General features: G+C 40.6%; 1 protein-coding gene across 1 annotated transcript in view; it reads left to right on the top strand.

The window, feature by feature from the left end:
* The window catches only part of LOC126387647 (rho GTPase-activating protein 26-like), a 123,685-nt gene extending 96,385 nt beyond the window's left edge, over positions 1-27,300 (top strand). Inside the window, exons 20-24 of the mRNA XM_050040235.1 lie at positions 94-274; positions 19,630-19,665; positions 19,759-19,869; positions 20,882-20,973; positions 25,297-27,300. Coding sequence (XP_049896192.1) covers positions 94-274; positions 19,630-19,665; positions 19,759-19,869; positions 20,882-20,973; positions 25,297-25,385 — 509 coding nt within the window. The 3' untranslated portion in view covers positions 25,386-27,300. The remainder of the gene's footprint in view (positions 1-93; positions 275-19,629; positions 19,666-19,758; positions 19,870-20,881; positions 20,974-25,296) is intronic.
* The last annotated feature ends 487 nt before the right edge of the window (positions 27,301-27,787 follow it).

The raw sequence follows: 27,787 nt of genomic DNA, 5'->3' as shown, positions 1-27,787 counted from the left end.
TCACTATAAAAGTGGCTTCTTGCAGAGAAAATTGACAAGATTTTTTAGGCTGAAATTACTGAAAAGCTTGTAAATCTTTTTTTATTCTTCTAGGTGAAAAGAAGAACAGTCTTGTCAACGCCACAGTTGCTGAGCTGCCGCAGCCGGTTTCCTCCTCGGCCAACTGTAACAGCAGCAGCAGTAGCAGCAGCAGCAGCCAAGGTCGAACCCCGAGACACAGCCTGACCAGCAACGACGGAGAGCAAGACACCCGGCAGATCCGGCCCAGCTCACTGTGAGTGTATCAGAAGATGAATCTAAAGTTACACCGTGTAGTTCCTCAGACGCTGTAGGTCCTGTTATTTACAGTTAAAAAAAAATCAAAAATAGAGTAAAGGGTCACTGACTGGATAATGATAGTAACAGTATTTTAGAAATTAAATTTAAAGTACCATTTACAGTGTAAATTCAGTGCAGTTTAACCATTTGCGGTTTAATTAATCATTTTCAGGGATAATTAACATCTAATTTTCATGTTTCGTCCCCATTTTCTCTTCATTTTCCACGACCAGAAACATTTTCTAAGCTTTCCTTGTTTATGGTAATCTGACGGGAAAAGTGATTGTAGGAGGAAACACTTTTGGATGTTTGAGGACGTAAAACTCATCAGAAAATCTGTTTAAAACGATCGTCATCTTGTAAAAAGGGGTATTTTTCAAGGAAAATCCTACTAAAACTCAAGGTGCTTTGCACAAAAAAACTCAACAGAAGCAAATATTAAAAAAAAAAAAAAAAAAAAGGAGAACACAGGGAAACCACAATGAGAGAAACGTTAAGAAAAACAGAAATAGATTTATAGCAGATGGTTGTGAGTGAGGAATAAGGAATTTGCAGAGTTCTCATTTGTGTTTACAAGGAGAAGTACATATACAAACATGACCTATAAACACTTGGGTTCAAGAATGTACACACCCACTTTTTTCATGCACACAGAAATTCACAGGAGCACACATCAGCACCAGTGGCGGCTGCTGGTCTTTAAAGGAGGGGAAGCTCATTTTCGGCCTACATCATAAAATGTGTTTATTTATACGTAAATTCTACCCTCTGGGGCTGCTGCACGAGGCTAGTGTGACCGCCTGTGAGTGCTTTGGGACGGTGGAGGGGCTCACAGCAGCACCCGCTGCTCATTGGGGACAGTAACTGCAGAGCGACAGAAGTCAGAGTCTCCAAACACGAGTACAGTCTCCAATCATATTAGAAAAAGATGCTAGATTTGTCGCTAGTCGTTTTTAACAAAGAAAAAAAAAAGTCACTAAGAGGTAGTGTTGCACGGTATACCGGTACTAAAATAGTACCGTGGTACTAGAGCATTCCAAACGGTACTATACTGCATTTGGAAAATACCGGTACTTTTTAAATTGATTCAATTCATTCATTTGTTTAATTCATTTATGCACACAAACGCCTTCCTTGTTCCTATTGGAGCACAGATTGCACAAGTGGTGTGTAAGACAACACCTGTATCAACATTAGCAGCTGGCGTACGTGAAAAAAGACAAGAGAAAGTCTGAATCGCAAAGGGAGACAACACGAGACAACACCAACTTGGTGAAACATTTGAGTTACCAAACCGTGACGTCCGTACCGAGGTACTTACCGAACCATGATTTTTTGGTACCGTTACACCCCTACTATTTATTGTTCTCAAGGTTTGTAGCCAAAAGGACTTTTCCTTAGGAAAAGTACCGAAGAGTATCGAAAAGTATCGAAATTCATATTAGTATTGGTACCGAAAAAAAGATTTTGGTATTGTGACAACACTACTAAGAGGATTGCAAAAGTCTCCAGATCAACTCGGAACAACGGAATGAAACTTGAAAAATGCTCCGGTGGTGGTTTATATTTCAAGATCGCTGATTCGCTCATTTCGCTGTCAATCAAAAAGGGATTCAGCCTCAGACAGATCATCCAATCATCATGCAGAAGCCCAGCATCCAGGCCAGCCGAGGCCAGCCCACTGCCCCATAGACCCCCAGAGACGCTGAGCATCCGATGGGCGGGACAAAACCAAGCATTTATCCAATGACTGTCTAGTTTCGCTGCAGTGGAACAACCCACACTATGCTTCCCCATTGAAGTCTTTGGATGCTGAGCTTCCACTGTTTAATGCACTGTGACGCTACGGGAATGAATGAGAAGAAAGTCGCGTCAGTGACCTGTGATAAGTAGCTGATTCTGAACAAAAGTTGAACGCGTTCTAGCGCATATTTAGTCAATGAAATGTAAACACAACAGTACATATTTGACAACTTATTTTTTGACATTTTAGGGGAAGCTGAGCTTCCCTTGCAGTCTTAGAGCAATCGCCACTGGTCAGCACGCACACATGCATATGTGGCCGCTGAGCACTTGGAGAGTCAGTCATGACTGGCAGGTTGTCTGTTTAAAGCTATGGTCTACGTTTAGAAAGACGATGAGAAAGATTTGAAAAAGCATCTCCCTCATCTCTCTGACTGCACCAACAATAGAGGACTGTGTCTACTTCCTCTGAATGAGGGAAACTTGAAATAAAAATAATAACACAAAATTCCATTCACATGCATTCACCCATAAATGTATCATGTAGCAGGTACAAAATCTATTCAAATAAGTTTTGAATACATTCACGTACTGGGCATGTATGTTTTGGATTTATCTTTCAAAGCGTGCCTACTTTTCAGGCTGTCTCGGTGTCTGGCCAGCAGTTTACACGACTGAAACCAAAGACCAACTTAAACAGAAAATATTTTCACTGGTCTGAAAAAGCACCACAGCCATGCTGAGGTTATTAACAGGTGTAAACACACGCCTGCATATGGAATTCACAGCAACATGAGGCTGAGCGCACACACACACACACACACACAGGCCGTCATCGTGGGATCTTCTGTTCCATTCTACAAGCCTCTTCGGTGTTGACACACACCTTGTCAGATCAAGAGAAGATACAAACTACCAGTCATCACACTTCCTGACTTAAGAGTCCTTCAAGTGCAGCCTGTCACCAAAACGATTGCACCTCACCACTGATTACTTTCCTTCCTCTGTCTCCTCTCTGAAACCTCCACTCCCTCTCCTTGACTCTCCCTCTCCCCTTCACCCTCATTCTTTTAATCTCTCTCTCACAGATAGTTTTACACCCAGCTTTTGGTTATGTACTCACCTCTACATGTGAATTCTGTGTCCGTGTTATTTATTACTTTTCATTGCTCTCTTCATTGTGTCTGCGTCTGATGTTTGCTCTGTCAGGGATGAGACATCAGGTCATTAACTGACTGACGTGATCAATTAAAGCAACATGTCTGCACATCCAGAGGAGAACTTTGTCAGCATCTGTTTTATCTAATAAGAAAAAGTTTTCAATCTGTTCATCTCACTTGAGCCATTTTTATGTTTTTTTGGCAGCAGCAAAATGTATCCAGTGGACTGAAAAAGTAATTGATTATATCATTCTAGTAGACTACCTTAAGTTTAATCTGCATTTGTCATATTAATGATTTATAGGATAAAATCGATACTTTGCGCTGTGTGACAGCCACACAGAAATATTGCGATGCCATGCTGTGCCGATTTTTATCCCCTGCCCCTAGTAAAGCCCCCAATCAGGATGCACATTCCAAATGCATGTATACCTGTCCGAGAAATGCTCCTAAAACTCAAATGATACCAGCATATTCCACATGCCTTTATGGAAATTGCTACAATTTGCTACAACACACATAATGTGCTGTTTACACAAGAGCAGAGGTTTCAAGTGTAGTTTTTTAAGGAAGGAGTACTTTTCATGTTCTTTTTTTAAACTGTACTTCTAGTCTTAACTTGAGTATATTTTTGAGCCAGTAATCTACTTTTTACTTCACTACATTTGCCATTTATACCTTCGTTACAGCAAGTCTGCTCTAGATGCCATCGAGTTTTGGGGGGAGAGCACCTGGATAGTACTCTGGAAATCCAGAGTTCTCGCTAGAGCACAATTTGAATTTGTTCAGCGAGTCACTCTGGCAATCAGTAATGATGCTCATTACCCATGCCCTTGGAGCCGAGCTGCACCAATCACATCGGTGTATCTGATATAGGCGGGCCAGAGGCGAGCTAAACAGATGACGACAGCGCTGCGACGACGAAGTCCGGAATCAGTCAGTAAACATTGCAAGATGGCTACGGATGAACACCAGTTGTTTGAAACGGCTTTGGCCGCTACAATGAACGAGTTAGACTTGGCTTTTTCTCTAAAAGAGGAACAGAAGACGGCGCTCGAGTCTTTCCTTTGCAAGAAGGACGTTTTTGCTGTTTTGCCGACCGGATACGGCAAGAGTCTAATCTACCAGTTAGCTCCGCTGGTAGCTAAGCTCTGGATACGTCACCCCGTGTATTGTTCTGATTGGTCGTAGTGTTATCCAATTGCGTGCAGTGATATTTACAAATGCATGCTTTGTGCCGCCCCTCGAGTTGGGCCATTTGCATTACTCATGGCCAGACCCTAAATCTTTCTAGATTTGGGTCTGGATTTCCAGGCTACCCGGATAGCACCACAGTTGCAAACCAGACTGACCTAAAGCATCTCGGATTTTTCAAAAATGTGTTTTTAATGAAGCATCTAAGACCAAATGCTACATTTTACACATACATACAACATATAACTTTTCTTTTCAACCCCACATTGAAGTAATGTGCACAAGCTGTAGTTGAAAATGAGTAAGCAAGCTAACCTTAGCTATGTTAATATTTCATGTGCAACATTAATTTTCAATGTTATGATAAGGAAGGGAGGGGTAGGGAAGAAAAGATGAAATAATCCTTATTTGTTGCTTGGTTTTTGCTATTTTTTGAGTAATCTATTAACCAGGTACTTTTTAGCTTATACTTGAGTAGGTTTCTCAAATGTTAATTGTACTTGTACTTGAGTTATTTTTTATGGGAGTAATTGGACTTTTACTTGAGTGTAGATTTCTGGGGGACAGAAATGAAAAGGGAGGGTTTGGGGGTTCTTCCGAAGGAAATTTTAAGCGTCAGTCACTTAATTTCCTGCCTTCTGGTGAATTGAAACAAGAGTCCTCTACTACTTTCATGCTTTTTGGGGGGTGGGGTTGGACACCCAAATCTACGCCCATGTATTCCCATGACCTGTATCAAACTTGGACTATTGTCATATCCTGATTAATAGTGTAATATCAGTGAGCGTGTAAATGTAGTCAGTGAGTAGTAAAACCTGCAGTTAACACTTGCACTACAGTCGTACTAATCCTGTTGCATGTTATTGTTCCCTTGGGGCAACTTGCCTCAGGCTTCATTGCTCTGTAGATCAGCCCTAATTACAACAGTCGAAGGAATAAATTTACAGACCAAACAAGTCAAACAGTATAATATTTTGGATCACCATGGCCTTAGTCCTTAAAAAGTGGAATATGGACGCACTGAAAAAACATGTATATAGACCGCTTGACAAGCAGCTTCATCCTCAGAATGTTACAAAAATTGTCACACTAGTCGACACATCATGATCCTGTCATGTGTGTGAAGTCTGAAACTTATTGAGAAAACAGACACGCTTTAAATCCCAGGTATTAATGTAATCCAGTTAATTAGCTTTTCTGTTACACATATATAGGCATGTTATTTATTTATTTTGCATTTCTTGTACCAAGGCCAGGATCCACCTGAGGGTGTTATGCAAAGATAAAAGACCTATAGCGTCTATGACTGCTTGTTAATGTTGGAGGGGGGAAGTGAAAAAGAAAAAACTGAATTGGAAAGAGACTGAAACAGATATTCAAGAGCACAGAGGGCAAATGAGTCACATTAAAGAGGCATTTAACGACAGAAGTGAACAACCTGTCGGTCATGACAGGGCACCTAATGATGCATGAAATGAAACGTTCGCAAGCATCTGTCCTAATTTTTTTCTGCCTTTTCTCCTCTTCAGGTGATGCTTGTGTGGAATAGAGTGCTATCAAGTGTTTTATACCTGTGGGCCTTTTATGCATGTATTGCATGCACGCGTGTGTGATCGAGGTGAAACAGATTTCCCTTTATTAACTCTGCCCCAGCCAATTTAGTTGTTAGCATCTTGCAGTTTCTCAGATGGAAAGCCTTACGCCCTTTGGAGGCGGATTATAGCTACATTTTATTTTATTGCATTTAAAAAAAAAGGGCAATGTGTGATCAAAGCTCAGTAGGGTTGGGTCGGTTCTCGGTAATACCAATTCGGTCCGGTACTCCGTCTTGAACCGGGTTTCATTTTTTGAGACCGACCGGACCGCATACTCGGGCAGAACGTACGCAGAGCGGACACCGCGGAAGTCCGCCTGGTAAAAGTGGACGTCTGCAAGCCCTGTGCGCGCAAAGCACGACCGCGCGGACTCCACTCCGCGCACCAGTGTCACACAAAAGGCAGTTCGTAAGTAAGCTGCACAATGTATTTGTAAGGAATAAAAGAAACGTGTTACTGTCACTCTGTTGTCCTGAGGTCGTTTTTTATTTTAAATGAGTCAATTGCGCCCCCAAGTGGCGAAAATGCGGTATTACCGACTTGATGCGGTTTTTTACAAAAACCGGACCGTTTTTATTTTTCTCATACCGACCCAACCCTAAAGCTCAGCGTGAAGAGACACACAGCAGAGGATTTTATTTTAGATTTAAATGTTGGGCTGCTGAGTGATTTTCAGCCTCTTAACAGTCAGCCACAAGGAAAACACGAAACATTACGGTGCCGCTGCCAAGGCCGAGATAGATCCAGTAAGATTCTCATTATTGTACGAGGAAAAAGGGTAGTATTCAGAGTCAGATGAGAGGATGCAAAATCCATAATAATCAATTTGATCTCTCATCTTGGCACAAAGGCTGAAAGAGAGATGAAACCAAGGAGTAATAAAATCAATTCAACTTGAAGGCAAATAAATGTACATCTCAGATAAATTTCCCTTTGATCGAAATGCAGTGTTGGCATGCTGCTACTCACTCTTGCTGATTGATTCTACAGGTAATAATAGCAAAAATAACCATGAAAGGTTTTATATTTGCATCACAATAACGGATGATAGGTCAAAGAAAAGCTTGAGAACCGCCACATTACCTTGGTTCATATATGGAGAAAAAATGCATGACATCTAAAAAAAAAAGGTCCCTGGAACAATGTTGTAGCCAGGGTGCTCCATAAAATGATCTCAGCAAGGATGGCAATCCTCCTGGCAGCTTAAGATTTTGCCTCCAAAGACACTAAAATAGAAAATTAGAAGCGAGTTATTCCAACTGGTGTTTTGTCTGTGTTCGTTGGCTGCTGTCCTTGAAACCTGTAACTAAACAGTGAATGCAAGAAAGGATCATTTTTCATTTTATTGAAATAGATTATCTGCATCTCTTTGATTTGCTGTGCATTATGTAACTCCCTCTAATTTACCCATTCAGTCTAATCTAGCAGAAATGAAGAAGATGGGTTAAGCAGGCTGAAAGAAACAAAATCTGCTCATCGCAGATTATTGAAAACAGATATAACCTCGTGTTTACGAGGGCTGTGAAGACCCTCACACACACAAACACTCTGCCATAACAGAAAAGATTTAGTTTGACAAAGGCATGATTCTTTTGTTTGTTACCACATACCATCCATAAATAGTCATGATACTCCACACAGAGTGCACAGAGTTTTCTGAAGATATTCTGATCAGGATATAGAGCCTAAACTTCAGTTCGGAGCTGCAAGTGGCAGGTTTTCATACATTAGATCATTAGAAACTAAACATCATTTTTCATTAATGGTTTCATATATGAGGCAAACAAATATGTAAAAGTTGAATGATGGCATCCTGAGCGGAGAATGAAGTCACACTCCCCTTTGTCTATGTTGTAATCCGCCCGTTTATGTTTGGTAGCCTGGTCGCAGGTGCATATTTGTGCACGTGAGTCCCGCTCTTCATGTCCCACAGGCTACATAATCGCTGCCATTCTGCACTGCAGTCATGAGGCGGTTACCGCGTCAGTAACTTTTCTGACCCACGTTAGTACAGCTGGCTCTGTCAGCACTGTTGCCACTGTTTTTACATATTAAGATCAGTTTACTCGTTATGATTCCACCGCCTGTGAAATCAGTTGTGTAATGGTTTCTTTGGCTCTGGAGGAAGCTTTCTAAAGTTTAAAAATTAATCTCTGACGCACCAGAAGTCGAAACATTATTCTTTTTAATAAAGGTTGTTGCCTCTTGTCCGTGTGCTCCAGCACACTTTGGACCTGATCTCTGAAGTCTCCTTTGATTAAAGGCTGTCCACCAGACAGACCTGCCATTCCTTGAGTTGTGGCTGAAGCATGCTAAACTGTTTCCTTCTTTTCTAACTCTTATGATGATGTAATAGTCAGTCCCTCCAGGATCTCGCGGCAAAAAAAACCTTCAATTTGCGGCCAATTTTGTCAAAAATTGCGATTAAAAATTGCGGCATTTTAATGTAATTTTTTGCGGGAAATTGCGGCAAATGACAAAAAAATTGTGGCTAATGACAAAAGGAGGGAAAAAATGTGTTGTTGTTTTTTTTTTTTTAAATTACTACCTCCAAAAAAATAAGTCATGTAATCACTTGCTACAATAATCACACTGAATATTACGAAAATAGCTGCAAATGTTTTTTATAGTTCTCTTCTTTAGTTTTATTTCATTAGGCTAGTTTCAAAACATGGACTCCAATAATGTCAATACAGAGCGTTTCTCCATACTGCAAAGCCATTAGCGCATTTGATGACACATCTGATGACATTTCAAATGACGTCGTGCGACGACTTCTGGTCAGCCAGAAAATGTGGAACACGGAAAATCGCGGGACTTCTGAAAAATTGCATGCCCCTAGAAATATTGCTGACTTTTGTTGAATTTGTGTCAATTATTGCGATTTTCTTGAGGGACTGAATAGTGATGTGTAGTGAAGGTTACCTCATCTTGGTCTCAGAGAATACAAATCCTTCTTTGATAGTCTTGGTAACTAGAAATGGGAAATCTGAAAGACATGGGTGTTACCAGTCGTTCTTTTTTAATTCTGTATCTTGCAAGTGTTCCAATGTGCTGTGACGGAAGTGCAAAATCTAAATTGCTGGAGTAGTTCCTTTAAATCCCGACAATCCTGTTTTATATGCAAAGTTTATGATAGAACGTTCTCCTTTGAACAAGTAGCCTGGCCTTCTCCAATAGTGCAACGATGGCCCAAATCGGATTTATTAAAGCCAATTTACAGCATAAGATGCTTCCATTTTTTAATCAGCACATGGAGTCTGTCTGGGATGCCAGACATTATGGATTTCCAAGAAAAGCCGGCCTACACTCTCATCACAGACAAGAGAGGTACAAAGGTCAGAGTTTAACAGCTGGGCCTTCAAAAGCCTCATGCTCCCCTGGGGCAGATGTTATTTTCAGTTTTGGCACCTTGAGCACTTGTCAGGCTTTGTGCTCTTTTACTCTAGCTTGTATTTGGGTGGGAAATGCCTGGGGGACTAACGCCTCTTTTAAAATATCTCTTTTAAAGATCACTCACATGCAAATCACATCCCCATGACTCTTTTTAGCAATGCAGAAAAAAGTTAGTGAAAAAGGAAAACACAGTCAAATTGGCAAATGAAGCGAGTGTGCTAGAGTTGGACTAGAGGGTAGAGTTTACTGTCTGGCCTCTGAGTCTGTAACACACACTACACGCTAGCATATGTGATTAATATGACTGCTGACCCCGTGGACTTGACCTTGGACCTGATGTTCTAAGGTGAAAGCATAAATGGCGAAACGTCTCTTTCTGTCTTCCTTCTGTGCCTCAGGGAAAGTTTATTCCTCCTGTCCGTTTGGCATTTGGGAGAAAAGCAAAAAAAAAGAAAAAGGGAAGGAGAAGTAAAGCGCAAGCATGGGATGAAGAGAGATTAGAGTGAAAGAGAGCGAAAGAAAGCTGGAAAATTAAATTAGCCCCGGTGGGGGGAAAAAAACAAAAAACAAAACACACACGCTATGGGTGAAAAGCTGACAGAAATCTCCATTGTTACTATAAAGTTTGTACAAAACCTGTCATAGAAATATTTCCTCCCCACTCCTTAACCCCCATGTACACACACACACACACACACACACACTCACATGCAGTTCCATTCATCAAGTTTGCTTCTGCAGCTTTTACTGATGAGCTGCTTCTCGATGTTTCCTCTCATTCTCTTATTCCAGTTTTATTTATCATTTATTTTTCTGCCTTCAGCACAGCACAGACACAATATGTCTCTCTCTCACATGCTCTTTGATCTTCAGATATTACACTGAGCACTGGCAGTCGCTCATGAGGGATTCAGCTTAAGTTTTGAAATGGGTTTAAAAGCTGCAACCCTGATAACACTTGGTATTTTTGATTTTGCCAAAGGCATCAAGATCAGAGAAAGTTCTGCGTAGACTTCCTCTCCCTGACATTTTCCGTTCTCTGCCTTTGTCAGTGTCTCGCCCTCTCGTCTGCAACACTGAAAGTATAATTAATGTGTTGTAAGATCCTGTACAGTCATGAGTGTGGCTACATGTTACAGCTTTATCTGTTAGGATGATGATGAAAGTCAAAGTATAACCAGTAAGCAGGGAAATTAATCAGGAAGTGAGTTTGCCTTATCATTTTAACTGAATGACTATAAAGTAGCTGCTTTTGCTGTGAATCCTCATTTAAAAGTGAGTGTCACCACTTTGCTGCTCTAAGTTTCTATTTTCAGTATAATTACCAGCTTCATCCACCTGATGATTCCATTTTTCATATATCAGGTTTTTTCTAATTAACATTAAGCTGCTGACAGACAGACTTTTAATGTGAAATATCTGCTGGTCTTTAGTCGCCAGGGCTGCCCCCAACTAAGAATAATTCCTAGTCGACCAATAGTCGTCATTTTGGGCCATTAGTTGACTAGTCGCCTGCATGTTTACGATATTAATTTAATTATTAAATTATATATTTTGGGCGGGACAACACAATGGTTTGAGTTGAAGGTGTGAGAAAGAATAGAATCAGTAACATTGTTAACACTGTGCTACATTACAGAGAAATACAAAACCGTACTAATGAACCTTCATTAATATAGGCCTATATTTTATCTACAAGTGCACGTCACACACTGAGCGAGCCGCCTGTTAATGACGCTGTGGGCTAATGGGCATGTAGCTACTTCCATGTTTCAGATGATACGTCATGTTTGTAGTCGACCAATGAAGATGAGTTTACATATCACCTTGGGTTCGTCCTTCACCTTCTCAAAATGATCCCACACTTTGGATTTCCTGCCCGACATGTTATTAACTAGCCTGTGGAATAACTGCAGGTACCAGCCCTGGAAATTAGAGGCCATTCACATGCCGCGTCTTTAACTGCCTGGAAGATGCAAGGTTAGGCGCTGGGTGCTACTTTCAAAGGCACAATGGTAGGTTGCATCTGAAGTTGCTTAGCAACCTTAACAATCATTGTATAGCCTATTTACCTGAAATCCTGAGTGTAGAGCTGAAGTGTGTAGGCCTATCGTCTCGGGGACAGATGTAAAGCTCTGGGTAGCCCTGCACTGACATGATCAACTTCTCCATATTCATCAGACTGAATATTTACAGAAGAAGGGAAAGATATCTGTCGGCTGTGATTGGTTTGTAACGTGACTCCTGTCTGACTGCTGAGCGTGGCGTCTTCCTGTGTCTGTCCTTTCAAATTAAATTCACACATGGTCCAGTCATATAGGTTTTGATTTATTTTGACAAGGTGCATCTCCTAATAGAGTTTTGCATTTGTTTGGTTGTTGTTTTTTTCTGCGACTAAGCGACCAGTGAAATCTTGCAGACTAATGACCTCTCTGGTCAACTAACGTTTGGTCGACTATTCGGGGGCAGCCCTATAAGTTGTATTCATCAGTCAGATAAAATGGGAAAGTAAAAGGACTTGAATTAATTCTATGTTAGAGAAAAGAAACTCGGAGCAACAGATTGGTTAGTATGACATGACTCTGTTGTTATATCGATAGGATATGTGCTGTGGAAATGGACATTATACTGTCATTATCAAGACAACAGTTTCACATGGAGTTAGTTTAGAGTTACGGACAGTAACAGTAGGAACTAAAAGCCAAATAAAGGGTGGTTGTATTTTGAGTTTTATAAAACTGTTCAGCTGCACAGTAAGTCATTAGATAGTGTTTCACAATGGTATCACAGCTCTGTATATTCATGTCAACAAGATAGAAATACACCCTGAGGGAAGAGGCAGCACAGTTTATTAACCAACCTAGCTTGTTTGACCTCCTGCCTTGTCCTTTGTATTACTGTAGGTATCTTGATGTAGAGCATCTTTCTGTCATTGTAAAAAAAAATTGAGGTAATCTTTGGTTGAGTATTCCCTCTGTGACAACTGTAGAAACTAAAATTTACGATGCTCATTACTGAAATATTTCTGAGAGCTGTTTGCACCTTTGTGTTTTTTCTGGAGTCCAAACTTGAAATTTGCAGGTCATGCGTATTTATTTTGCGAAGGGCCTTTAAGCAGTAGACGATACATTCCTATGTAAGGGATCCTCCAAAGGTTATAAACCTACACTGTATTTGTACCTCAACAGGACCCTTACTGTTAAAAAAAGATGCCATCGACAACAAAGCAGTGACCAATCCGAGGACAAGAATTGCATGCTGTGGTTGCAGAGCAGCATTTGTGTCAGCAGTAAATACAGACACATACATGTAGGTGTCGTATTGGTGGCAAACACATTGTCTAACTTTAATTTGAGATTGTTGTTTTTAGTATCAAGGCTGTTAAAATCTTCACTGCTTACATGCACTGTCTATAAATTTTAAATACATGCTCACTGTTGGCAGCTCTCACGTGTCATTGCATTCACTTTTAATGAGATGGAAGTGTGTGACTCTGCATGTGTGGCTGTGTGGGTGTGTGTAGCACAGTGAATTGATGGCCTGTTAGGGGAGGAGGTGGTGAGAGATGAGGGATCGGTTTAATTAAATCAGCTGTCAAATGTGTTGTGAGTGCGATGGTGAGACTGTATTCACCTGAAACAAGTTGATTCACTTTGTAACCATGCCGACAAATGTGAGTCTTACCAGAGAAAGAGGAGAACTCAGTCAAGAAAACACTATTGATTTATATATTCAATCAAAATATCCCGATTGTCAGCTGGAAAGCATTCCTCCTCGTCTCTTTCAACAGCTCTGCTTGAGGAAGGGAGAGAAGAAGAATGGATTAGAGGCGGATAGATAGGATGGAAAGAAATTGAAACACAGGAAGCAGATGAGAGGGAGCGCATTGATAGACAAGCAGTGAGTGACAAATGAAGAGAGAAGGTGGATTGTTAAGACAGTCACTCAAACTGACAGTTTAATAAATAAATAAGGACCACAACCACATCTTTTTACTGGGTTGTTCTTTAAGTTGGAAGTCTTAATACAAAGCAAACTTCCATTGAAATAAAACACAAGAAGGGAACTGCATGGAGAAAATAGATAAAACCCATAAGCTAAATTTAAATCTGTAAAATGTCTTAAATATGCCTGATTGAGCTTGTTTATTCAGTCTTATTTATACTAAACAGCATGTATCATCCTTTTAGTGATCACCGCAGCTCATGTTCCAATATTGAGATCTGTCTAGGGCAGGAAAAAAAAAAGCAGGTCAGCTTCACAGTGTATCACTGAATTAAAAGGATATCATTTCCTGTTCTGTTTCCAATCCATTTTGGATATCAGTCAGAGCACCATCTGCTTAACACTCACTTAAAAAAAATTCATATTATTGAGAATTTCAAACCAAAATATTCATTTTACAAAGTCACTTCATAATGTTTATATCCTTTCCAAGATTCACAATATGCTGTCAGCGCAAACATCCATCATCCGTGTGATACTTTGCAAAGGTCCAAAAGAGCCACAGAGGGGACCATGTGATGAAATAGTTTTTTCAACTCCTGTTTCCAAGGTCAAGACTGAACTTTTCACCTCACATCCATCACCCTGTCTATATTCGTCACTTGGCGACTTGTGATTCCACCGCGGAGTTATTGCCAATATTATCTGCTGGAGTGCATTGTTGGCATCAGCAGATGGACTCCTTACAGCGTGTACATTTATCACTTCTCCTCTTTGTGTTATTGAAAGAGTGATAGCATTAAAGGTGGTTATTGAAGTGGAGCATGCGTTTGTTCCTAAAGATTATCCCAAATCTAGCCTGAGGATATAGAAGTGTCACTATGACAACCACATTGCACGTCATCATAAAAGGGAAAGACTATGCTGTAGAAAGAAGCCCTGCTGTGAATGAGTTGATATTTTGTGCCAAGTGGTAGATAAGAGAGAAAAAAGAAGCACTAATGCCCTGAATCACCTATATGCTGTAAAAAAGGAATAGGGAGTGAACTGTCTGACCCTGGCAGAGGCATAAAGTATTAACATTGTGCCTTTGCTGCAGAGTACTTCTGTTTTTTTCAAATGATGTTTAAGGGCGAATATTTCGAAGCTTTGAATCATCATTTCAATCAGGAGAGACTTGTTTTTATCGTGAAAAGAATATTTATTAACGTGCACATGAGAAAGAAAAATGAGAAAAGTCTTTGGTGACTGGACCCCATGGAGATGGTACGACGAGGGTGATGAATCCATAGTTGAACAGGAAGGTGGTCGTAGAGGTGGTGAAAAGATTGGTTTGGAGAAGATGGAGAAGTGCAGATGATCGGGATGAGTAGAGGAACGAGTCTTTGTTGAGCTTGTTTCAGACTCTGGATAAGTTGGCTGGAGGTGAACGGGGTGAAGGTTGCAACAGTTCTGCCTCCTCTGCCAGCTGACAGCAGCAGAGAAGAGAACAGATTTAAACTTTTTCAGTAGCATCCTGATTGGCTGATAGAGATCGTGGCGAAGTTTGATTAGATAATTAGAAAAGTGAACCCCCATAGTCATCTGATTAGAGGAAGCAGTGGGAGGGAGAGAATTGTGAATGGATGAGCACAAAGAAAGTCTTTCTGATTGAACTTACGCTGAGCTTCATTTATAACATTTGCACTCAAAAATCAACTTAAATCAAAATTCGAATGCTGTGCAGCTTTTTCTTTATGCATGTCTATTCATTTGGTTAAAACCCAGTATTTCTGCACAATTAGAGATTAAGATAAGGCAAATATTATTAGTATTATACTATTAAAATAATCAGATTCCAGTGATGGCTGTGGAGGAATGCGTCCAACTCGTGTGATCCAGTCCAAATGTTTTCAATATCTCCAGAGCGCTGTAAAGTCCAAATGTCAAAATTCATTGAAAAAGAAAGATGAGATCATTTTCAACATTCACAACATTCTGCTCTGTCCATAGTTTTTGGTGTTTAGCCTCTCAAAAACAACACTTTCACTGCGGTCAGAAAACTGTTTGCTCTTCTCATATGTACCTGTGTTGGCCTAGCAACAGTCTAACAGAACTATGAGTAATTTTTTTCATTAAAGAAAGTTGATTTAATATAAAAACAGACAATCTCATTTAATCTGAAAAATTACCTCATTTGAATTGAGGATTTTGTTTCCTGGATTTTAAATTTATTTTACAGTAATCACATCATGAAATATGACTATGAACAATCAAGGCTTCATTCAAAAATCTCCACAGAAGCTTTTAAAGTAAAAAAAAGACATTTGGTCCAGCTGTACTGCAGTTACCCTTCAGCTTGTTGTTTTGGTGTTACAATCTGCATCTTTACTGTTTTGGTACAGCCGCAAACAGCAGACAGACAAACTTAGGGATTAGCTGGTGAAGATACTGAGGCATGTAGCCGCTACAGAGCCAGATATTTGTCTCAGTAGATGGTAGAGAATAAACCAGAGCTACATGCAGAGTGACGATTGGGCTTGCAGTCACCAGATGGCCTGAAACACAGCAACAGTTTGCTATCATATAAGGTGTCGATATGTCAGTGTTGTTAAACTTGGTCAACAGTGTTGGGAGGGTTACTTTAAAATGTATTTCGTGACAGATTACTGAATATATGCACTGAAATGTCATTTGTAAAGTTTTCCATTAGTTTACTTGAACTAAGTAATACTCATTTGTCTGGGTCTTATATTTCCATGCCAAAAACACAGGACAGTGTCCTGGCTGTGCATCTCCTCTGCCACTGTCGTGTGGCAGGTGCACTTCACACACTTTTTTAAATATTTGTTTATGGAAAATACGTGCCTCATTTGAATTTTTACGCCAAGCATCGCTCTCTGTCCACACTGAATCTGTTAAATATGAACTTCTGTTAAGTCATGTAAACAAACCACGTAGGCTCACATTACTTACAAGATGGGCGAGTACTTTCTGTTTTCTCCATGTGCACTTTTTAAGCAGAAAACACACATTTTAGGGGCGTCGGTGGCTTAGTGGTAGAGCAGGCGCCCTGTGTACAAGGCTGTTGCCGCAGCAGCCCGGGTTCAACTCCAGCCTGTGTCCCTTTGCTGCATGTCACCTCCCTCTCTCTCTCCCCCTATCACACTTGAGTTTCCTATCAATTAAAGGCAAAAACTGCAAAAACAAATAAAATAAAACTTTCAAGTATTATATTTTGAATGCTAGCAATTTAAACTGTTACTCTGTCAATACAGTTACTCATATTTTATATTTTAAATATGTAACTCAGGTACTGGCAGCACAGTGGTGCAGTGGTTAGCATTTTTGCCTCATAGCAAGAGGGTTCCTGGTTTGAACTCGGGGTGGCGGGTTTGTGTTCAGCCTAGGGATTCAACTGACCACAGTCCAAAGACATGCAGGTTAGGTTAAATGGTGACTATAAATTGGCTGTAGGTGTGACTGTGAGCGTGAATGGTTGTCTGTTTCTATGTGCTAGCCGTGTGTTCAGGGTGTACCCCGCCTCTCATCCAATGTCAGGTGGGATTGGCCTCAGCCTCCTGCAACCCCTAACAGTATAAGCATCTACGGAAAATGAATGAATGAATTTAGTTACTTGTATTCCATTACTGCCAAACCCTGGAGATTATAAGAGTGGCCAAAACATACTGCATACAACATAACATAACTCCTCTGTTTCCCCAGTTATCACCATTTGTTTTTTGAAAGTGGTCAATTGACCTGCAGTTGTATAGCGCCTTTCTAGTCATCCGCCCACTCAAAGCGCTTTGTACACTATCAGTCACATTCACCCATTCACACACACATTCACACACTGTTGGCCGAGGCTACCATACAAGCTACCACCTGCTACTCAGTTTTTAACATGCTCACACAGCGATGGATGAATCATCGGGAGCAATTTGGGGTTCAGTATCTTGCTCAAGGATACTTCAACATGCAGCCTGGAGGAAACGGGGATCAAACCCCGCTGATCTTCCGATTGGTGAACGACCCACTCTACCATCAGGCAAAAAAAAAAAAAAAATCTAATTATCACATTGTGTGTCTGCTTGTTTTAACATTTCATCGAAACTGTGCGCTGAGATATTCAAACCAACATCATGTCTTTCTTGGCTTCACCATCACATCAAACAGAAATGTAGATTTATGTTCCATAATCATGTACACAATACTCAATGTGACATGTTCAGTATCTTTGCGAACTCCCTAGAATTCAAAATAAAGTTTGGTTTGAATCTCCACCCATGTGACTCTCGCAATGTTTAGGGCAACATTCACAATTAGCCGTATCACTTTCTAGTTACTTTTAGTAGCTGTTGCATCATTTAAAACAAAGTATTCAACCATCAGACATTAATTTAAAAAAAAATCCTGCAGACTTTGACAAAGGTAACTTTCTGTCTCCAATTTGTGCATCAGGGTGGGGTAATGTGTGCTTGCACCTAGCGCTGGGGTGTGGTTACTTGGCTGCGCTGTGCTCTTGGAGAGAGTTTCTGTTCCACACCTTAACTTGCACAAAGCACGGTTTGAATACAACTGAACTTCAGCACTATTAGCTTCAATAGCACCATTTATCTCAATCCTTGCAACAAAATGTCAGTGATTAAGGGGCAGTTAGATTGTGCTGAGTGTATTTTAAACTCAATGGACTGGTCAGGTGGGAACCCTGTTGATTTCACATCATGGATCCTGAACCAATGAGAATGAAAAGGCTCAAGAAGTAGTTTCGAAGCCCTTAAACAATGGAAGCAAATTGTCTTTGCAGTTCAGTTTCATGAATAACAAGGCCTGTAGGCAAGATCTATAATAGAACAGTTAATTGTCTCCACTTAGATTTTATTAAAATCAGGCAAGTGGCATCTAGTTGTACTGTAAAGGGAACACCAGGCAAAACTTTGCTGATATAATCCAGCCTTTTAAGGCTTTTCCAGTATTATTTCAGTTCACAGGGGGCAGAGCAATGAAATAATGGAGAAGCAGAGGCAGCAGAAAATCTCCTCTTTTAGCCTGAAACACACGTAGTCAGTCGTGATGCTCGACAGCCTGGCTGAGTGGTGGGTGTTCAGTGTCCTCATGACTTCACTGGCCTTGTTTATGACTGATTTTTCAGTGATGGCTGCGTGATCACAGAAATATATTAAATCAAGGAAATTATCTTACAGCCTGTTACAAAACCCAGTCCTGCCTTTACATAATTTGATTGACACATTTTCTTTGCTTTCTCCCTTTATTATGCCTCACTGTTTCCTCACTCCAGTCTTGAACATGCCTCTCTGTCTGTTTCTTTCACCTCAACCATGATTCATCCTTAAGGGCAGCTTGTGATGGATAGCGACCTGCGTGTCATCTCTAAGAAAGAAACCGAGACTTGAGTGATCAACATGCTGTGTGTGTGTGTGTGTGTGTGTGTGTGTGTGTGTGTGTGTTTGGCATCTTGCAGCATGACATTAGATGGATAGAATGACAAATGGATTGATGAAGGCAAACAGCTTGTTTAGATAGACGGATGAATTATATTTCACATCATGATGTCGTCTGACAATTTGGAAATTAGATTAGATTGATGTAGATACACACTCTAACATAAGCTTGGAAAGAGTCCCACTACAACTATGTGCAATTACAGTAGATACATGAACCAAATCTAAATTACTTAGTCCTGTCAAATCGATGTTACGTGTGTGCCCCTGCTGTCTACGGACTGTGAAATGCAGCAATTAGTTTATACACTGGGCAGGTATAAGAATCATGTCGGGGCCAAGTGTACATCAGCTAAAACCTTCATCTCTTTTGACCCTGGAAGCCATCTTCATCATGGCTATTAGCCTTCATTTAAGATTATTATTTTAGTCAAGGCTGGAGCACATTAAAACAACTCACATCACCCATTGAGAGCTATTAAGGAGTCAGAATCTCCTTTCAGCTAAATTATTTGGGTTTTATTTTAATTATTATTAATAATTTTTTTTTTTTTTGCCAAGCAAGCTGGGGGGTCTTCTCTGTGGGCTTGTCATTTGTTCCTTGTGTGCTATAGAGCTAATGCAAATAGACCTCAGCAAGAGGACAGTGAGAAGGGAAAACCCCCTCAGTAATACAATCTCTCTTGAGACTTAATGTCTAAATTAATATCAGGTTTGTTAAAATAGCTTTCCTTTGCTTTTACAAGTCCAGAAACATTTTAGTACTTAACCTTATAGCTCCTTCATTAGGATGGATTACTTCATCATGGTTCTTATTTCGTCTTGTGTTTCCAGGCTGAACCCAAAGAGTCGTGGCAGCATACCAACCAGGTAAAAGATCACAACTGACAATAATATAGTTTGTAGTCGATATAATGCTGCCAATGCTATAAATTGCACCCTCTGTATGTATGTGTCCGTCAGCACAATGTCTCCCAGCCCCACCTCCCCGCGCTCTCCCTCCTGGCCGATGTTCTCTGCCCCATCAAGTCCTCAGCCGACGTCCTCCGCCTCCAGTGACTCCTCCCCCGTCAGGTTGGTCCACATTGTTTGTGTAATGATTTAATCACAGCTTGTCACAAATCACGGTGAAGCTGTAAAAGACTGTCGGTGCACTGGGGAACTCTTTCTCAACAGCAAAGGTGTGTGATTGTGTGCAACAGAGAAGACAGGGAAGAGAAAAAAATGGATCCGTGTTTATTTCTTCTGGAGGTGTTGGAGTTCTTGCAATTTGGTTCAAGCACCATTCAGTAAATTATTTGAATGGTGTTAGCAATATGCTAATGTGCTCTTATTCATTCACGTAGTTCTTCAAAATTCATCTTTCCAAATGTCTTGACTGTTGCCGTTTTACTTTGAAACAGTAAAGAACAGCAAAGTAATTCAAGAAAAGCTCTTAAACCTGAAGGCTTTTTACTGCAAGTGTCTTTCTTTCTGCAGTGTCCTTGAGCAAGACACTCCCTATTTAGAGCCATCTTATAGTGGACCATGGCCTCGAGCTTTTAAATTCAAATAGCTCCTCAGTGGATCGATATGGCCATGCAGACATACTATGCTTCAAGGTACAAGCTTCAAGTGTGCTGGTGCTGCTGCAGAAGCTGCTAGTTTCTTGCCACTGCTTTGCACCCCCAAAACCTCAGCCTTCCCTTCAACCACTTCCCACTGCATGGCAGCTAGCAGAATCTGTGGCAGACCATGATTCTGTAAAAGCTACAGTTATATAAAACAGTGACGTAAAAGAAAAATGTATTACATTTGATATACATGAGCATTATGTGTGCGAGAAAAAGGGAAACATTAGAACTGGAAATCCATTCCAGTCTAAAAAGGATCACTTCCTTATGGTTTGACTCATGGTAGAAAACATCCTTTATCATTTGTAAATATAGCCACCTGGTACTTATAAAACAGTTGATATAAAGTAATGACCCATGTCTGGTTTTAGGTGTCTAAGTTAAGCATTGTTTCAAACTGAAAGCTTTCTGGTTTTTTCCCTTGAATGAGCCCAGAACCTACTGTCTCACTCTCACTCTCTGAATGTCTCCAGTATCGCGGGCAGGAAGGCTCGGGCGCTGTATGCCTGCAAGGCAGAGCATAACTCGGAGCTGTCCTTCATCGCCGGGACCATCTTTGAGAACGGTGAGTCAGGCCCTGGACTTGACAGCAGAAAGGAAATAGGAAAGAATGTGGGTTGGTGTTTGAAAAAAAACAAACAATTACTGTCAAAATGAACAGTCAGCCTTGGGAGTTTGCTGGACTTCATTTAGCCGTGGTGTTGGATTTCATTGTTGGGGTTGTAAGTAGTCGACGGTTTTTGCCCAGAAAATAACAACTGGAACACAACTTTCCCTGGACTACCATTTTTTATAACAGACTTAAAAGGTCCCCTGTCACTTCTACCCAAAGTTTTCTCCTTAGGTAAAATGTGGTGGTCATGTTGGAGTGAAGAGGAAGGTGCACTGGAGTTGCACAAAGAGGCTGTTTAGTTGACATCTTGCAGTTAATTACTGAGAGCCTGAGCCCATAGCATGTGATACTTTTTTTTTTCTTTTTAGAGTATTTTTATCCAACACCTGGCTTTAAAATAAGCTTGTGTGTGCACTCACTCGTATTGCACACTACTCCAGAGAATATTAGAGGCTGGCAAGCAGACTGGAGTGTGACAGATGTAGTAATGTGCAATGCATACAGCCAAGCACTTAATATCTTTTAGATCCGGGGAGTCACTTCTCTTTAGGGGGTGGGCAAAAATAAGTGTTCATACTTGAAAGTAACCCTAAGTACACACACAGATATACACACACACACACACACATGGTGACACAGAAAAGCATTTAAAATATTAGTTCTATTTTTCCTTTCTCTTTTTGTTTCCTTTCCCCTCTGCATTGGGATTTCGATACAGACATTCTCAGGGTCCTCTCCAGCCTAATTTAAGCCTCTCCAACCTCAAGCCCAAAACTATAAATCACATTTATCTCCTCGTAGTTTTGTTTGGCTCAGCTCTCCTAATGAAGACCAGATTTGCACAAATTTAAGGATAATAAAACCACTTGGGCAGTACTTACGCGGCTTCTCTAGTTCTCAAGCTGGAAAACAGTCGAACTTATTAGTTATCACGGTATGTTGTAAAGCCTGCAGGGGAATTCTGCAGGGACACATACAGGGATTCATTTTTTTGGTCATGCCAGTTGCGACATGGTGCCTCAGACCCTAAATAGAGTTAGCTGCGTTAAGGCTATTGAGGGTTATGTAATGCGTAGCAGTGTCATCGGAGCCTTTTGGGTCAAAATGTGACCTTGGGGACATATAATCCCTACAGTGGTGTCCCAGTCTGCTCATGGCTAGCCACTGACAGCTGTCCCCTCAGAGCTTGTACTGCAGACTCATAATGCCTTTGTAGCTGTCATAAGAATGCTACAATACACTGTATTTATGTGTTTATCTGTTCTACAGATTATTACCACAGTTTTGATTCGTACTTTGTTGCAGAAACAAATTTAAAAGGAAGAGGATGATTTAGTTTTGTCTAAACCAGGCAGACCCATGACTATTAAAGACAGATAAAAACCTTGTGCACTGTCTCATGTTAAGTTTAAATTTTGTGTCTTCCTTTGATGTGACTCTGTGGTAGAAAGGTCTGCAGCTTTTATTGAGTCAGATTCCCTTTGAGGACAAAATGTGGTAAACACACAATTGATTTCTGCAGCGATGTTCCTTTGAACTTCCTGTGTTTTCGCCATATCTTGCCAGAGGCCTTCTTTTTTTAGTGGAGCTTTAACCAGAACATTACAATATACTGCATGCAACAGCAACACACAATTGGATCAATTACATTGCTTCCTCAAAATCGTGGTATTACTGTAGTTCATGCATGTCAAGCCCTGCAGTGTTAGTCAAGACAGCTGTTTGGGCCTGTATACCCTAAAATCAAAATCAGCTTTAATGTTGGTTTTCTTTTCATAAGCTCAACTTCAGCTTCAACTTCCTTATATTTACAGCTTGCATCGTCCACATGTTTACATCTGGTCTTTTGCTTCCTACTGTATTCTACCCGCCCAGCACCAAATGGCCAACAGCTTAAAGGCCCACTCACACCAAAACAACTTCAGAAAACGCCGCCATGTCTCAGCCAGAAAAGTTGCACATGAGCACACCCCACAGACTTCAGCCAGTGGTCAGCCAGCACATATGTTTTGTGCCTGCATTAGGGCTGCAACGATTAGTCGACTAATCAATGACCAATCGACTATTAAAATAATCAGTGACTATTTTAGTAGTGGACTAATCGGCTTGAGTCATTTTTCATAGAAAAGTACTATAAAAGTACCCCACAGTACTCTTATTGCAGCTTCTTACGTTCAAATATTGGCAGCTTTACAAACTCTCCCATGATGGTGAACTAAAACCCTTTGGCGTGAGTATGAAACAAGACATTAGATGAGATAATTTCGGGGTTTGGGAGAGACAGACCGACATTTTTCAACATTTTATCACATTTTTTGATAAAATGATTAGTCGACTAAGAAATAATTGACAGATTAGTCGACAACGAAAATAATCGTTAGTTGCAGCCCTAGTCTGCATGAGAGGAAATAACACTCCACACCAGCAGGTGGGGGTAGTCTGTTATGGTCTAGTCTCGCCACCAGACAATCAGAGATCTCCGCCTTCTGATAGTCTGGGGACACTCCTTTCTAAAGTGTGTTTAACACACCGGAGAAAACGGCCGGCAACAAAGCAACGCCTCTTGCATTTTTGAAAAGGACATGCCCTCCCGGAAATGTGCGCTCCCCCTTTTCTCGTCCGCAAGGAAACAAACACACAGAGAGATTGAAAATGGATGCCGAGAGATTTAACTTCGTTTTATCAAACGTGTGCTCAGTCCACAAGATTGTGGAAATGAAGGACTTACAACGACTTTGTTTAAAACTTTTAACGCAGTCGGACTGTGTTTACGAGCACAAGAGTTCAGCGAGCCATCAAAGGACCGCCCTGCGGATTTACTATTGGTTCTGCAACATAGGGAATTTTTTTAAACTCTGAAATTGTATCCGCCCATCTAAACACAAAATCAGGGAGAAAGACATCAGTCTTTAGTTAAGTGAAGCGTCTATGGACATTCAGAAAGGGAAACCAGTAAACCATCTTGATGCTAGGTAGCCAGTTAGCGCATTAACGACACAATCCAATGTTAAAGGAACAAAACATATTTACCATCTGCCAGTGAGCAGTAACACAAGCCATCATGAAACGTTTCTGCTAAAGAGTTCAGTGGCCAAAGACAAATAATCTTACCTTATGTAAGAAGTTTGTTTTGGTCTCACTCCCTCCCGTAAGCGCTTTGTTTAGTTTTCTGACTTATGTTTCTCTTCTGAGCGCTGAGCTGAACTGTTAATCAGAGTAATTTCATCACCGACGGGCTCCACTGTCGCTAACGCCGATTCCATATGTTCAGTTGTCGAGAAAAAAAAAAAAGGCGACAGGGGCTGGCAAGGGGCAAGGGGCAATGGTGCAGGAAACGCCACATCGTCGAGGGCAGCACACACTCACCAACGGCCCAACTTTGACCGACGGTCGACCGTTGGCTTGGTGTGTCTGGGGCCTTACGAGTCAGATATTTCCCTCAGGAGGTGGTGGGGACCAAAACGGAGCTAAAGAAGAATGAATATGGACTTACGTTTGTAGAGTGTTTGGAAACACGACTCCAATCAAATGTGTGTGAATTAGCACTTGCCTATATACTGCCAATGTCAACTTTATAAGGCCATAATATTTGGATGTTGTGTTAATCCTGCCCAGAAAATTAATTAAGACTGGCGGCTCATTTAGATAAAACTGTCCATGGCTTATGAGGCACTGCATTGACATGAGGCTACACAGTGGTATAAATGTTTTTTTCTGATTAACAACAGTAATGCTGAAAGAATATCCAATGTAGCATCACAACTGTACAAAGAAAGAGTGTTGCGGGGACAAGGACAATCCAGTCCAGTAGAATTCTCAATAGCAAACCACAGCTTTTATTAATATTTAACCATTATCACTTAGTTGCTTGGTTTTACAGCTTTTGCCAAAATATTTTTTCAGTACTTAGCTAGTTCTCACCCTCATCTACAGTCGATGATCTTAGTGGATCCAGCAGGAAACACTACATCTCTCATCCAGGCACATATTTCGTGCTCACTTATTAGCAGCTATTGCTGTGTGATTTTCCCGCCAGAGATGTATGCTCAAAATATTTAGATATGAAACACGTAGATAATGAGGAACATGTGAAATTATTGAGTGCCCTGTTCTCGCTTATTGGGTCTGTCTCTCCACCCCCATTCCCCCACTCTTTCTCTCTCACACTATCTGCACATGTTCATCCACATGTTTAAGTGCCACATCTTTGTGGGTATTTTCCTCCTCTATCTTGAGTTGTTCAAACAAAATGAACATTTCTTTCTCTCTCTCCAGTTCATGCCTCCAGGGAGCCCGGTTGGCTGGAGGGGACTCTGGATGGCCGAACAGGATTGATACCAGAAAACTATGTGGAGTTCTTATAGTCCAGGGCAGAGACAAAGACTTGAAGTGGACGATACTGGACTGGAGTTGACCAAACTGGACCCTAGAGGACTAGATTTGACTGCACAGGACTGAACAAACTCAAATAGGTCGTATATCATACTGGACTGGACCATTGTTAATGAGGCCTCTCTTGTCCTGACTGAACCGGGAATTGAAACTGGACCAAGAAGAATCATATGGAATGGATATAACGCAGGACCGAAGTAGAGACCCTTGGATTGCACTGGAAAAAAAAAAAAAAAAAGATGAGTTCCACTGTGGTTCCGGCTGTTATTGGATTAGTGTGGATGACTTCCCAAGTCCTGGTGAGATGATGTGGTAATGAACCTGGAATGTGTGTGAGAGAAAAAAGTGGAGGGGTTTGAGAAAATCACATGTATGAATGAGTTGAAATTGAGGCTGAGCTGTGAGGCTTCTCAGCCCTTGCTTTATTACTTTGAACTGCACTGCCATATCTTCAGAATCTCCTCTTTTTATCAGCTAGAAATTAAAAAAAAAAAAAAAATCCTGTGGAGATGATGGAGATGATGACGGAGCAAGACTAAAAGCAAACGGCTTTTTTACTTTGGACTTGCTAGTTCACCTTCTCACTGTGCGCTGTTTGAATGATTGCTAATCCCACTGGGGGGACTGGAGTTTTTAAAGCCGATTTAAATGATTGGGTTTTGGTTGTATGGCTATAAATGTGTTTGGGAACAATTGCTGTGGCGGTCCCGTAATTCCCCAGGACAAGACTCAACCTTGCTAATGTTTCAGATGTCCAGGTCAGCAGCAGGAGCCCTGGGGCAGATCAGCACAGGGTGAGGTTGCCTCAAAACAGTTCGCCAAAAGGTCAGCGTGGGGTTTATCCTTATTTATAATGCCTCTCCCTGCAGAGCCCTCACAAAAAATGTTAAAAATTTCAAACAAGCTCCCCAAGCTGGTCAGTGGTTTACAGTACAGCAGAGGAGCTACAACTGATTCCTGCTGGTTAAAACAAGTCCGGCTGTGAAGCCTTGCACTGCTACCCCAGCTTAGATGCTTTTTGATTGTTGGAAATAATTGGATCCAGTGTGGAACATAGTGTTGAGTCATGTTCCCAGAATTCCAAGATGTTGTATTTTTCAAACCACTATTGTTATTTTTCAACCTTATTCGACAAAAACGTATAATTGATCACATGTATTTCTATGAAGCCTGGACCTTTCTCTCCTAGTTTTAACCATTATGCCAATTCAATGCTAATAATGTAAATATCTGAGGAGGTAATTAAATTTGGAACTGGGGTTTACAAGCCAAGGCTGTCATAAAATGAAGTTGTGGATTTTAGAGAAGCTAAGACATTTGAAAAAAAGAAAAATCAATATGTTTTTCCAGAATTGCTCAGATGTGTATATGCAAGCTGGTCTGCTTTGGGGCTCCAATGAATGTCCTCATTTCATAAGTCGAAGCTGAACAACTTGGAGATCTGTATTAAAGTATATCATTGAATTGAATATGTTCTGTTAGGGCAGAATATTGAAAGACCATTTAGCATTTTAACAGGAAAATCAAATGGGAGAGTACAAAAGAAAAAACTTAAATGTGAAAAGAGACTACTTTGTTCATATCTGAACTTCTTATTTATGAGAGTTTCTGAAAGGCTCAATCCTGAACTGTATTCATTTTGAGGTGTTTTATTGACATTGTAAATAAATACACAGCATTTGATAAGGTATAATTTTTTTAAGTATGAAATTTTATATTTTGTATTTTTAGAATACTAACTTAATTCCTTAATTCCATCCTCGTTGCCCAGATTTTTGTATCATTTAAGTCTATCTACAGCCTTAAATATTCTTTCAGATGTTTTGGTGAATTGATAAGATTGTGCAGAATTAAAGATAAATGTTCAACAGCTGTACCTGGAGTCTTTGATGTTTCTTTTGGATGTAGTGCCTGAAGATTAATACTGTGGCTGTATTCAAACATGCTGAAGTGCTTTCTTTGTATTCATGACTGCCGTGTTTAAGCAGTCAAAATCAAGTTATGTCAATGGAATAGCAGCAAGAAATGGATTCACTTGCAGCAGCAAAGTAAATTTGTACAAAGTGGATCAACTTCTACGTATGAATTCATACCATTGACTGTTTTGATAAAGCTGACCTCTGCTTTTCAGCTATCGTACAAGCTGTGTCGCACGGCCAGCAAATAATCACCAAATTGCAGAGCTTTCGGCACAAGCTTTTTTGTGAGGATGCACAAATGAATTTTGGCGTGCCATTTTGGCATTAGCCAGCACTATGTTTTTGGTTCCCTGTACTGCAAGTAGAATTTCTAGTACATTTGTTGGTCTAAACCACTTGATTTTAAACTGATCCAAATTTTGGATCCAATTGTGCTAAAAGCTGCTAATGAAGAC

This window comes from Epinephelus moara, chromosome 3 (assembly GCF_006386435.1).
Source record: "Epinephelus moara isolate mb chromosome 3, YSFRI_EMoa_1.0, whole genome shotgun sequence".
Classification (NCBI taxonomy): Eukaryota; Metazoa; Chordata; class Actinopteri; order Perciformes; family Serranidae; genus Epinephelus; species Epinephelus moara.
Note: the sequence above shows the minus strand (reverse complement) of the source record. Positions and strands in the feature narration are given on the sequence as shown.